General features: G+C 36.2%; 1 protein-coding gene across 3 annotated transcripts in view; it reads left to right on the forward strand.

Moving 5' to 3' along the window:
* Window positions 1-444: 444 nt before the first annotated feature.
* cass (cassowary) overlaps window positions 445-13,840 on the forward strand; it is a 42,233-nt gene continuing 28,837 nt past the window's right edge. For all 3 annotated transcript variants that reach the window (XM_067104465.1, XM_067104467.1, XM_067104468.1), the window contains exons 1-5: window positions 445-614; window positions 5,543-5,704; window positions 5,913-6,078; window positions 11,310-11,473; window positions 11,629-11,829. In XM_067104465.1, coding sequence (XP_066960566.1) covers window positions 546-614; window positions 5,543-5,704; window positions 5,913-6,078; window positions 11,310-11,473; window positions 11,629-11,829 — 762 coding nt within the window. In that variant the 5' untranslated portion in view covers window positions 445-545. The remainder of the gene's footprint in view (window positions 615-5,542; window positions 5,705-5,912; window positions 6,079-11,309; window positions 11,474-11,628; window positions 11,830-13,840) is intronic.

A 13,840-nucleotide genomic window follows, 5' to 3' on the forward strand; every position in this document is an offset into this window, starting at 1 on the left:
CGTTATCTGAAATATTAACTATGAGGTGTTTATAATGAGATTTGTATAAAAGACATTAGAGAGACATTTTGAGGAAATATAGGAATTAGGCCTTCACAGAAAAAAAGCAACGTTTCTTCATATAAATTATAAATAAAAACTATTTATAACGTAATGGCACATTTTATAGTCTTATAAAAAGAATAATTATTTATTTTCTAGAAGAAAATAAAAACTCAAAAACTATTCATGTCTTTTGTTTAGTAAGCGTGGGTCTTGCATTGTTACCATATATTTTTAATTTGTTGTCACATTTCAATATATACCTGAAGATTTTAAAGTAAGTAGATGTATAATAATTTTTTAATTAATAAATAAGAATATAATTTTATCAAATAAATTTATTAAAAACATGGTAGGTGAAAATTTTTTAATTATTTCATTTTCAAGATGTCAAGTAACAGATCAGTGGAAGATTGGCAGTACTTAACGCGCTTACCCAGCCTAAGTTCGTTTGGTCGGTTGTGGCTTGTTAGGTGTTGTGCATTTTTCCAAATTTAACAAACATGGCGACTGTTGATCGTCTTTATACGTTGTATAACATCATATCAGATGCCAAAGACAAAGCGCCCGAGGTAAGTTTGTAGTTTTGTTTCGAAATATGGTTATATACTGGAGAGATTAGTGAAGGAAGGTGAGAATTTACCGGTCGTGTCCACGCGGCAGTTGAAAACCCAAACATTTTTCATGCTAGGATAATCCAGGTTATTTAGACCTACAAAGGGTTCGTGTGGCGCAGTTCTGCAGTTCTTCGTGAACTGAAATTCAGGGTAGGGCATGGAGGAATGTGCACGTAGGGTTGTATCTAAAGTGCGGGAAAGTTGAAGGCAACCCGTGGTGTTTATCTGCGTCGGCTAAGCTCGAATGACGCAAGGCACAAACTAGGCTCAATGTTAATCTTAGTGGCATTGTATGGGAATGTTCTGGGTAATTGCTCTTCGAAAACAGTAATATACATGAAAAGCTATAGCCTACAATCCATAATGTATTCACCTATCCTAGCGTAGCACAGGTTGTTTTGGCAAGTGAACCGAAACCACTTAGGCCTAAGGTTTACCGTTCACGCTTAAGCTAGGCAACCCACCCCTAGAAAAACTTGCTGGTAATGAGACCCAACACAAGCATTGTAGTTAGGCCTATAGTACTTAGCCGTTTACCCCTAGCTGAATTTCTAGCCATGTATTTGATTGTTGTGCATAGAGTTTGATCTAGGGGTAGGCTGTAATAATCTGTATCCATGCCTACTCATAGGCTAGTTGCAGGATTGGGAAAAAACTGAAGACGACTACTGGACTACATCCTGGTACCTGCCAGTTGCCGATTGGATTGTTTACCTTTTGTTTATGTTCTTGTTTGTATTTTTTTGGTTGTCTTTGTTTAGCCTTATGTTATTTGTTGTTCTTTGTTTAGCCTTATGTTATTTACTGTTCTATCCTACATAGCTTGACTCCCGGGAGTTGCCGATCTGAATATTTAGGCCTACCTTCCTTAGTTTTTATTGGTCTTTTTGGGTATAATGCAGATTGGAGGGGTCATGACTTAACCCTTAAGGGACGGGCTAATTATATATAATGCACATCCCCAGACCAGGCAAACTTTAACGCTGGCCAATTTAAGAAAAAACTTATCAGTGGAAAGAGGAAGATATGCATATGCACATGGTGTAAGAAAAAAAAAAACATTCTGAAACATTTTCCCTATCTTCCACGGGAAGTTGAAGGTGACTTTTACGGTCTTGTGTTGGGCCTTTTTTTTTTTTTTTAATACAAAACACGAGTAAATTTTACCTATTTATACGTGTTTCCCAATAATATATTTTATTTTGGTAGATCTAAGTAGTAGCTCCGCGGCGGCGATTTCCTTCTAACTTTACTACTACAGTTTTTTGGTTGCTAATCATGGATTTACCTTCAATTTTTGTCGCATGCAACAAGGGGTTTCCATAAGCAATCTTCACAAGACAGAACACGGGTACGTCTGTTTGGAATCGTTCATATTCCGTCCGGCAAGTGCAATAACTTGTCAACGTGTGGGTAACCCCCCCCCCCGGCCAGTACTAAACACGGTGAAGGGACATTCCATTTGGCCAACAACAAACAAATCCACCGCCAGTATCAGAAGCCCTAAAAGTGTAGAAAAAACCAGTTTCCAAGGTAAAAATAGGTGTGGAGCTAATACTTAGAATTGTCTTTATTTTTTTTTTTTTTTTTGTAAAATTATAATTACAACACACACAATATAACAGATAACTAAAATTGGAGCATGTGAATGTCCGCAATACACCCAATTTGCCGCCAAAAAAACCCTATAGAAAACACAACGAGAGTACCTCGTTATGTGTGTGATATTTGTAAAAAAAAAAAAATAAATAATTGCTGTATTCGGTGGCGCAATGAAAAAAAAAAAGCATCTGGAGAACTACTAACAGTAAGGGGGACCCTGTTGGGAACTGGGGTTTTGGGTGGGGGGAAGCAACAGACGGGTTTTACGCAGCCCGTAATGTACGGATTCTCGATTTTCTGACCTGCTAGTCTGTATACATGAGGCTGACAAGCTACTCTACATACGTGAGGCTGACCCGCTACACTACATACGAGGCTGACCCGATACTCTGCACATGCACACAAAATGTTGTCCCGCCACTCTACTTGAAACAGGCTACAACATTTGGCACCGTTAGTCGTTATGCTAGTTTTGCTTAAATTTTGTTCTGTTAGGTTTGGCACTGGCTATGATCTAACCTAACAGAACAAAATCTAAGCTAAACTAACATGAAGTGTCCTGACCAAACCTAAAGCAACCCAGCCTAACCTGACTTAGGGCACCGTGCCCTGACCTGGCCGGATTTTTAGCGCAGGTACTCAGGCGGGTTGATTGGCCTAGGCCTACCCCTTAACAGTACTAGGTCCAGAAAACTATCTTAAGTGAACCAGCTACTGTATAGTCAAAAGTCTCAAGTTATGGAGGGCCGCACATCTGGGTGTTAGAAAGACAGCGTCAGTAAAAAACCAAATGCAAAATTAGTCTTGTATATTTAACTTACGAAAACCTCCTGTAGTTACAAAAATGTTTCACAGAACATGTGAATTTAATATATAATACAAAATTAAAAAAAAAATCCTCCTTTGACCTTTGTCAAGCAAATTATCTTTAGAACTAAGATTCTTAATATTCCCATCCTAAGCAAAATACTCTTGATTTCTCACCCAGCTACACATCTGTATTTATTATTATTAGATATGGCTGTAGTACATACACAGATAACGGAGTACTTAAGTTGATAGGAATACCCTAACTTCTTTAGGAATACCCTAATCTAGTGGCATGGCTGACTTTACATTTGTTGGACCAACTGGTCAATATCAGGCTGAATGGCTGATGTGGCACCGTAGAGTGCATTCTAAGTGTTCATCATTTAGTGAGGACCAAAATTTATTTTTAACCATGCTCATTTTCAAAATATGGTTGTATCGAAATCAGTTGCTAACCCCATCGCAAAATCGAATTATCATAGCTCAGAGACTATCTGTATTTAAATTTTTTGCTACTATCATAAACTCGAATTGTCGTACGTTGACGCCTGTCTGTACTGTTATATTATCAATATAAATTGTCATGTTGATGATCAATATAAGGTGTGAGGGATTTTTGTAATTAATAAGCTTTCAGATGCATTACTAAAGAAGTAGTTTGCATTTTTATCTTGGTAAACTTACGATATTGAAAACGTTGATTTCAGCCAATTGGGAGCTAGCCATGCAAATTGCCACTGCTATCAAAAATTATGATGGTGGTGGACAAAGAGAATGAAATGGAATATAGAAGGGTGTGCAACATGTCTTGCAGCAAATAGATAACCTGTCCATGCCATAGGCTAAATTTGAGGATGCTCTGTATGGGTAGAATCCTGACATGGTGGAAGGATCCCCCATCCCCAGCCAGTTATGGGCACAGCGTTTTAGGTAAGGTTAGGTCATATTTCCACTGAAATGCAGGTTGAATATAGAGTGAGGGGTCACGGCCTACTTAAGGGGGAGAAGAGGTGAAAGGCCTCCCCCCACCCTCTGTCAGGTTAGGACATGGCACCCAAGGTTAGGTTAGGCAAAGGTAAGGATGGGTAGGTCACATTCCCTTTGAAATGCTTACTTGGCCTACAGTAACCCTGACCTAGGTCAGACCATGTGACCCCACCTTCTACATAGGCTCGGCTATTTTCCCATGATGTAAATACTGTTTTGGATATAAGGTACTAGGCCCAAAAGATGTCTTCCGTCAATCTCTGCTGTAGCTACAAACTAGTTTTGCAAACAGTTTGGTAATGCTCATAAAATAATACAGGTATGGTTCAATACAGATTTTCTAAATTAGAATGTGCAATTGCATTAAACAGCACAGGTTCACAAACCATTATCCAAAACCCTTTGGGTAAGCTGTCCTTTGGTTTTCAGATGTTTCTCAGCCTTTGGAACTAAAGCATGCTTCCCCAGTGGGGTATGGGCCATATACTACAGAAGAAAGGTGAATACTCACACTAAATGGTATTAACAAAGTTTACAAATATTTTATTAGCTATTCATTTTACTGATATGTGAAATGGGTAATGAAGGTCTTTTATAAAAAATTAGTAAAAAAAAAAAAGAATAGATAATTATGTTCATAATTTTTACTTTTAACAAAAGCTTTTTGTAAAACTTAGAAATGTACAAGATCAAGAATTATATACCTGTGTGTCTTTGGACCCTGAAAGTTGTCCTCAAAACATTATTTCTTACATATCCTATGTATCATGTGAGTTGCATTTCAAGTAGGTAACACTAGACTGTACATAGGTGAAAGTTTCATTTTCAGTAGATTATACTAGGCTAGGCTTAATATGTTTCACTTTCAGTGGATTCCATTGATAATGCTTACTACTACTAAATTTTGCTTTTGACTGACTAATAGTCTTAGAAGCATTAATATAAGTTAGGCTTATCTAAAAATTCATTACTGTTTCATATGATTAACAACCGCATACTTTTTCGTGAGTACTACTGTGCAAAACACTGCCATAAACAACAGCAAGTAACAATATAACTGAAGTAAGAAACCGCTGTTTGCTGCCTTGTTAGTTACTGTATTACACATGTGTATTAATATAGAGTTGCATTATAGCAGTTGACTTGTTAAAGACTTAATAATTCTCAGTGGTGGCTTCCATAAGGAAAAATGTAAATAAGTTTTTCTTATCCTTCATGCAGTGAAGAAGGTTTTAAAGTACAGTGCGACCTCTTAAATCTGGCACTCTGTGATCCAGGAACTCTCATGATCTGGGAAGTTTTTGAATCAGATGCCATTAGTTCTTTAGCAGCAATGTTAAGGTGGGAGTGGGCATTCCAGGGGAAAAAAGGTCATTAACTGAGAGGGATTAGTATTGAGGTATTGTCTCAATACAGTAGTTTAATTATAGATGTTGGGCAAGATCTTTCGTCATGACTAATAACTATTGAATTTTCTTTTACAGCATAAGAAGGAGTTTGCCGAGATACTTACAGGTGTTAAGGGAGGCCCTGGAGAAAGACGGCTTACTTCACAGTTCATTGCTAGATTCTATACATACTTCCCTGAACATCAGGATCAGGCACTGAATACATTATTTGACCTTTGTGAAGATGATGATGTTGCGGTGAGTAGTGTTGTCAGCATTGCATAAGTTAGAATATCAAAAGGAAATTACATTATGTACTGGAGGTCTTCTGCAATTTAGAACAATTCAGATTGATCTTTCAGTGTTAGTTTTCACACCCTGTAGAACAGTTACTGATTTTTATGATTTTGCTGAAATTCAGTATTTCATGAAAAATTTACGTAATTACAATTTTTCATTTTATCAGATTCGCAAACAAGCCATCAAAGACCTACCCACACTATGCAAGGGGAAAACAGAGTTGGTTCCCAAGGTAGCAGACATCTTGGCTCAACTGCTTCAAATGGAAGATTCTGGCGAACTAGCCACAGTGCAAAATTCTCTTGTGCAGCTTCTCAAGACTGATGCGAAAGGTAATTGATTTGTTTTTATGAAGCAGTGTATTTCCTTTTTAATTATTTTGTAATTTGGTAACTTATAATTAATATGTAAAGTGCTAGAAAATATATAAAAAAAACTGTTGCAAAACAAAAAATTGAACATTTTTAATACACTTAATTGTTTCAGTCACATGAATTGAAACAACAATGCTATTGAGTACCATTTCTTACTGAAGGTGGTATTTCAAGGCTTGCCACAGATGAATGAGTATTTTTTTGTGATTTTATAGGAGTATATTCAGGGTAGAAAGGGATTAAGGTGGTTTTAATTTTAAGTCTCTTGGAGCAATAGTGTGTTAATGTGTTAAGTGCAAAAGGTTAATATATTTTTTATGGCATTTTACATAAGTGTTCCATAATTTTTTTACAACAGCATTGATGTAATTTCTGTAAAATATTCTAAATTTTCTAATGTGTATTATTTATGGTATAGAAATGGTCAGAAATATAACTATTGCCATTGCACTTGAAAGCACACAATGCATGCATGACAACAGAGGAAAAAGTTACTTCAGATAAAAAGCTTAATGACTAACATTTGGGGAGTCGACAGATCAAGCCCAAAGTTACTTAAATCCAGTTCACAGTGAAGACTCAGAATATGCACAGGAGTATGCAAGCACACACATATACACAGGTGCATGCACTGCAATGAAGACTCGGGCAAGTGACACTTGTGAGCTTTTCAGTCAAAGATTTTTAGTCTTTTACCACCATTCCCAATTGCTAAGAAATTTTAAATTGTACATTTCCTCCATCACTAAAATTACCTTCTTAGAATATGCACAAAGTATGTCTCTATGCATTTCTACTATCTACCCAAAAATTATGCATATATCCCTGAACAGTGCAAGTAACATGCAATAGTTCTTGTAAGTTGTAGAGGCCTTCATTACCCCAGTCTTAACAGACAATCCGAATCTTATGTGCTAGTTTTCTTGATTCAGTAATTCATTTGTTCTCACGGTAGGATTGCCTTACTATAGTCAGCGGTCATGATTATTAAAACCATAACAACACAGATATTTGTAATTTTATGTGACTAGAAATTATTTTAGAGACCATTTAAAGTATTTTCCAAAAAGCTCATCTGTTCAGCAAATTGTTTATATTTAACAAAATTATATAGAGCTAGTGTAAATGTTGGAGCATGTTTGGTGTGCCAGTACCTTACAGTAAAGGGAATCAGGATGCTTGTAAAGTAACCAAAGCTGCAATCATATCTTGATCAAGTATGCCTCTTCTTTCTGAGATTTGCTATCCAAAATTTATCGTCCTCAGTAAATGGCCAGATTGTGGAATAAGTAATACGACTTAAAATATCAGTTTCACATTGAAGTGATACTATTCAGTTTGTTACACTCATCTGGCCCATGAGTTTTTGGTGAATAACCCAAATGCCTAATCCCTGAGTGTAAAGAATGCAGAGCAGCACCCAATCATCATCAAACATCAGTAATTGTCCAACTTTTAAATAACAACAAGCATCATAAAAATTTTTAAAGGATTGCGATATATTAAATAAAATTAAATATATGGAAGACAAACCTGTGGACTATTCATTTAGGAATTTGGAATTTAAACTCTCTTTGGTCTCCTTAAATTAATAACTCCTCTGAAATCTATTCTCCCCCCCATGTTATGCTTATTTGTACAGTTCATTTTTGATATTGTGGTTTTTATTATTTGGGATGGATCTTACCTACTTTGAAGTTAGCTTGCATCTGTATGGCTTTAGGTGCGATCAGCATTCAAAATAAACAAAAGAATAAGGCTTAGCTGACCAAGATGGGCTATTTGTACTGTCGGCCCTTCCTTTGCTGGCGTTTCTGGTGGTGTGCAGATGGCTCTTACTGTCTTCACTTAGGCGAATTTGAAACTTCATCTTTCGGTATTTGTTGCAGCGTGAGGCAGATAGTTTGTTGTATGTGCTGACACCATACAAGAACCCCCTACCTTCTCCCATCCAGCCCTTTGTTGCATCCCATCATCATCCCTTGATGTCTGTTGGTGGTCCCAGGTACGTCTAGCGCAGATGTACCTGTATATCGCATCATCTCATTCCATGGATTTGCCGTTTTCTACCGCCTTGGTTTTTCCATTAAACTTGATGGATTTCAACCTTGATTCAGATTCTCCTTCTGTTTTTTAAGTTATTCATTGTTTGATTTGCTTTACCCTTCTCCTTTTTACTGATGTTGAATCTGTTAATCGGTGCTCTTTTGTATGCTTCTACCTCGGCTTTTGTCAAAACAAGAAGTTGAAGCTATCTGATTCTGTTGAGATGCATTTTGAGGCGATTTTAAAAGATAGCCCTTAAAGTTTGTTCTTGGAATGTCACTGCTTCATTTTCTAAGTTTTTTTAACCTGCTTAGAGATATGTGAAATTTGTTTTGGCTGGCAGAGATACTTCTTTGGACGGTCTCTAAACAACATTCTTTTACCACAATTTGCCCCAGGGAGAAAACCTGGAATGTGCTATCATAAACCAACTTGGCAGGCAAGGGCATTTTCTGTCAGAATGGTTTCTTCATCCACAAGTGTGTATGAAGCAGTCGATTCTTCAGTGAGTCCTGAACAATGATCTGTTAGCAACTGCGCAAAACACAAAATTGCCAATTTACTGCGCTCCATGTCAGATCAAATCTGTTTTTTTTTTTTTTTTTTTTTTTTTTTTTTTTTTTCACTCTCAGTTTGCACTCTTGAAGTGGTGTGTGTCTGGGAACTGAAGCTTTTAGTGGCCCCAATGGAAATGGTTTCCCAAGCTATCTCTCCAGATGGTAAAGGTTCTTCACCTGCTTATCAGGAGGAGTGATCTTTATTCGCATTTGATAAGATTCCATCAAAACCACCACATGCTTCATATGACTGTGTACAAACTCATCTGTATCATTAGAGGAAGAGGCTTTTTGAGAGCAACTTGTGAACTAATTCTTAGGTCTAGAAGGGCCTTGCTGTTAAACCTTAACAGCAGTAATCAGTTTGTTGATATTGTTGCTTGTCTTAGGGATTTCCTGGACTTGTACCTCTGAAGATAACCTGATTAAGTTTTGCCCTTAGCTCATGCACAGAAAGAAATTTTAAATTCCAGTGCTTAAAGTGCATTACTTTGTTTTCTTCAGTTCTGGGACATGAACCAGTCTTTTGAGGTGGAAACCCTGAAATCTTATTGTTGAAGATGGATTTTGGATGTAGCCCTTAAATTTGATGTTACCTCAGTTTGAGCCTAGGGGTAAAGCTTCATTCAAGAACTTTCCAAACACTCTTTTAGCTCTTGCTTTATCAGAGTGTATTAGTGCTGCAGCTTGATGGATGTGGAACTTGGTTTTTTCCTTGCTTTATTTACAAGTATTTACAAGACATTATATTTCATATGTGAAATGTCACTAGTGTTGGACTGTAGTGATGGACTGTCTGTAATGGGCTTTTGACTGGCACAAAAGTCGCTGTTACTCTACAAGACCAGAGTCCTTTTCCCGCTTAAGGATCCTCTGACAAGTCTTGCAACAAGGACCTTACTCTGGTGTGGATCCACCATGTGGTGACTACTTACCCGGAAGGATCACACAACAGGCAATAATGTTTATAAGCTTTTCCCTTTTAAAAAGTGCTTTTAGTTTCCTTGACTGATTGGATGTTTCTCTGGCTGCCCTAACCCACCATTCCTATTCCATGTGGTAGTCAGATAACTAACAATAGGTAAGATTCATTTCAATGAAAATTATGCTTAAAAAAATATGAAAATTATGCTAATGAAAATTATGCTAAAAAAATTTTTTTAGATACTTACCAAGTGTTTTAAGTGGAAACCCACTCAGCTTCCCCACATTGTGGCATGAAGAATTCTTACTAAAAGAATGTAAACATTCCTGTGAACATTCCAACACCACAAGGTGGGAAACAGGTGATGAGACAGTCCATCAGGGTCAGCCTAGCAATTTTTTTTTTTTTTTTTTTTTTTTTTTTTTTTTTTTTTTTTTTTTTTTTTGAATGCTGACTGCATCTAATGGCACAAAGATGTAAGCTAACGTTAACACGAGGTTAGTATCCAAAAAATTTATTCCACCATAGAATTGTTCCTATTACTGAATTTCATTTGTAAGGTTCTTATTATTTGTAAACTGACAAAATTTGACAAGACGAATTTTTATTAGTGCAAACTTTGTGTGGGGTGTGGGAGTTTGATATGTTCTTTGTTTTGATTGTATTTTGTATGAAGAAGACTACTATTGTTTGTTACCATATATTTGTCACTTTGGTAAGTTTATTGGTGCTGTATCTCTGAAACCTTTGGTTGCAAGCAGCTTTGCCTCACCTAGCTTGTGGGGGGTTGATTGGTTTTTTTGGGGAGCAGGGCTGGCACCCCTAACTTCTTGTGAGGTTGGAGGGATAGAAGTAATGATGGGTATGTAAAAATTCTACCAATTTTTTACCCAGTTCTATCCTAATAGTCATTACAGTGCCATAAAACGTTGTACTGGGTTGCTGGTTTAAGTGTTAAGTGTTAGCCTCATCACTCTGATAAACTATTTATTAACACTCCTGTTATAGCTCTAATTTGTATAGGCATGAGTTTTCTAAAAAGTAACATTTATTAGATGTAGCTGAATAGATTTAAAACGAGAGTTGATGTTTATTACCGAGTGTAAACAAATGTGGCTTACCATATTTGCAAGATTTCACTACGAAAATATGAGAACTAATTGTTTTATGGAATGTTGGGAGTAATACTGTATAGCCTATTGGGACAGTCCCTCTGCAATGCAGATAGAGTTTGGAATACTTAACTTCATTTGGAGTAGGTTGTAGCTTTCCCATCATTATCAGGCAATGAGTGAGGGAGAAGTGGGTGTTATTTGAATTATTGCCGGTTAGTTTTTTGTGATTTATTCGTTTCTAACATATTTTATAATTTCTTCTGTTTTGTGTAACCATTTTGTTGGTGGTGTGTGCTTTTAATTTTATATTTTTGGTGGGCCTGCACACTTGTATATAATATTGTGGTTATACCAAATGGTAAGTAGGTGTAATTCATGTGGTTATACACACTTGCCAATATTTTTTGTCTTGGGGCAACCAGAAATATCACCTTGCCTGGGCCTGGAAAAACTGGTAAAAACCTTAGAAAGCTTGTACTTGAGTGATCTGTTTTGGTTAGTTGGAAAGAAGTTTATGGAAAATTTATTTTTTTCTGCTTTGAACAGGAACACTTACGGGGCTGTTCTACCAGATACAACATAGTGAAGATGAATTGGTCAGAGAACGTTGTATCAGATTTCTTCATTCAAAGATAAAGATTTTAGGTCCTAATGTCTTTAATACAGAAGTTGAAAACCTGGTTTTGACTGAGGCTAAGAAAGTTTTGACAGTAAGAATCTGTCTATTTTTTACTGTTAACTGAAAAAAATTGAGAATACAGTAACTGAAAATTATGAATGTGAAAATAATTTTGTTATATTGTATGTAAAGTAATTTTGATGTTTTGTCTATTTGTAAATGTTTGAATTTAAGCATTGTTTTCAGGCAGCACTTTCTGAAGATGAGTTTGTCCTTATGATGGGAATTCTGAAGGAGTTGAAAGTTTGTAAGAATGTTAAGGGCTACCAACAAATGGTGGAATTGGTTGCTGAACAAGTAGACTTTGCTCGTCCTTTGGATGCCACTGATCTGGAAAGTGTTCACCGTTTGGCAGCTTGCACCAAGCAGGCTCTTCCTTATTTCTCGGTAGGTTCATTCTATGTAAATTAGATAAAATTTAGTTCAAAATATTAATGAATTCAGAAGTCCCAAATTTGAGTGGATCAGGTCTTTATATTTACAGTACAGGTAGTGCTTGAGTTTCATTAATTTACCTTAAGAAAATTCGAATTAGCGATGGGGTTAGCAGTTAATACCAATACGACAATATTTAGAAAATATTTTAAAATTTCCTGCGGGTGCAGGCAGCAGCATACAATCAGGCAGCGAGAGACCAAGTTACAATAGACCAACTTCTTTTCCTCCATCTCTTTATCCCATCTTCTAGTTAAAAAAGTAAAAGAGAATAATAAAGGTATTGTCAGTATCGTTATACTCTTGCGTAAATGCGTACAGCCATAAACAAACGATCGAGAAACTGCTGTTTTGCTAATAACAACCAAATTGGATAACAGCTGTTGTGCTTGTATTTCAACCATCATACTATAGTAAACAGTTACTGTAGTTATGTTACAAATAACATTAAGTAGAATAGGACTGATATGTTTTTTACATTATACAGTACCCTTATTCGCTATGGAGAAAAGATTGCCAAGGAAATACAGTAAACCCCCCGTATTCGCGTTCTCACGATTTGCAGACTCATGCATTCGCGGGTTTCTCTATGGAACATATCTACCCATTATTTGCAGAAAATTCGCCCATTCGCGGTATTTTTCAATGAGAAATAATCACTAATTACTGTATTTTCATATAATTTTCATGAATAAATGCACCTTTTGTGATAAAACTATTAAAATACTCAGGTATAAGCATTTTTACAGGGTTTTTCTTGTGTTAGACTATCAAAATGGGCAGTTCTAAGTGTTTTTAGAGGGATTTTAAGTATTCGCGGATTTTGGCTATTCACCGGGGGTGTGGGACGCATCCCCCGCGAATATGGCGGGGTCCACTGTATACTGCTAAATTTAAGCAGCAAGTTGTAGCTGAAGCTGAGAAAACAGTGTTCAAGCTGCTAATGACTATAAGTTATCATGCATCGGCAACATGAATGAAACTCAACTGTAAAGAAAATTGTAGAGGAAGTATTTTAATCAAAACTACTGGACGTGAAAGAACACATATTACTACTGTTTTCACTCTGTAAAACATGAATATGTAAAGATTGTATTATGCTGAAATCAAGTTAAAATAGCAAACAGCATTTTGATTTTTTTTTTTATACATAAAACAAACATGCCCCCAACGGCCAACGTCATCTATTAACGGTAAATTTACAACTAGATGCATTTGTTTTATTTCGACTTAAAAACACTTCTTATAACGAATAATAACCTTGTCCCATGTAAATAAAATATCTTAGAGATTCAATTATGGTAACTAGAAGCAAGAAAAGCTCTCTGAACCGAGTTAAATACGGCGAGATAAACTACCCGTGTAATCAGTTTTCCAACCAGAACATTAATTGCTATGATCATATTTTACAATACGAAAGCAATATGAGAATACATGCAATATTATTGGATACAGTGAAGTAAAGCATAACTTTTTAAAAGGTCCATAGAAAAGATGCATATTCGTTATGTTGATGTCTGTATAATACGATATTGATGTATGAATATAGAGTGCATAGAGTGCATAATGGTGAATGTAGAGTGCATAATGTAGGCTAGGCTACCATATATGTATGCGATATACTATAGTGTAAGCCAAGCTAATTGTTTGTTATTCAATTTCTCTTTGTACTGAATTATCATAAGTCAGTCTGCATGAACCTCCAGAATTAGCTGATATCAATAATTGCTATACCGTATATGTCTACCATAGATGTATAGATGGTACTGAATACCCTAGTGGGCCAGCTATATGGCAGATAAGTTTTTTCCAGCAAACAGTGGGTTTTTTGGAACCTAACCCCATTGTAAGTAGGATAATACATCTACCTTGTAGTGGGTATTAGTAAAAATAATTTACCATGTGTGCCACTGTATAAGATGCACCCCTATTTTACAAGGATGTTTTGTGGAAAAAACAATTT

Source organism: Macrobrachium rosenbergii, chromosome 5 (genome assembly GCF_040412425.1).
Source record: "Macrobrachium rosenbergii isolate ZJJX-2024 chromosome 5, ASM4041242v1, whole genome shotgun sequence".
NCBI classification, from domain to species: Eukaryota; Metazoa; Arthropoda; class Malacostraca; order Decapoda; family Palaemonidae; genus Macrobrachium; species Macrobrachium rosenbergii.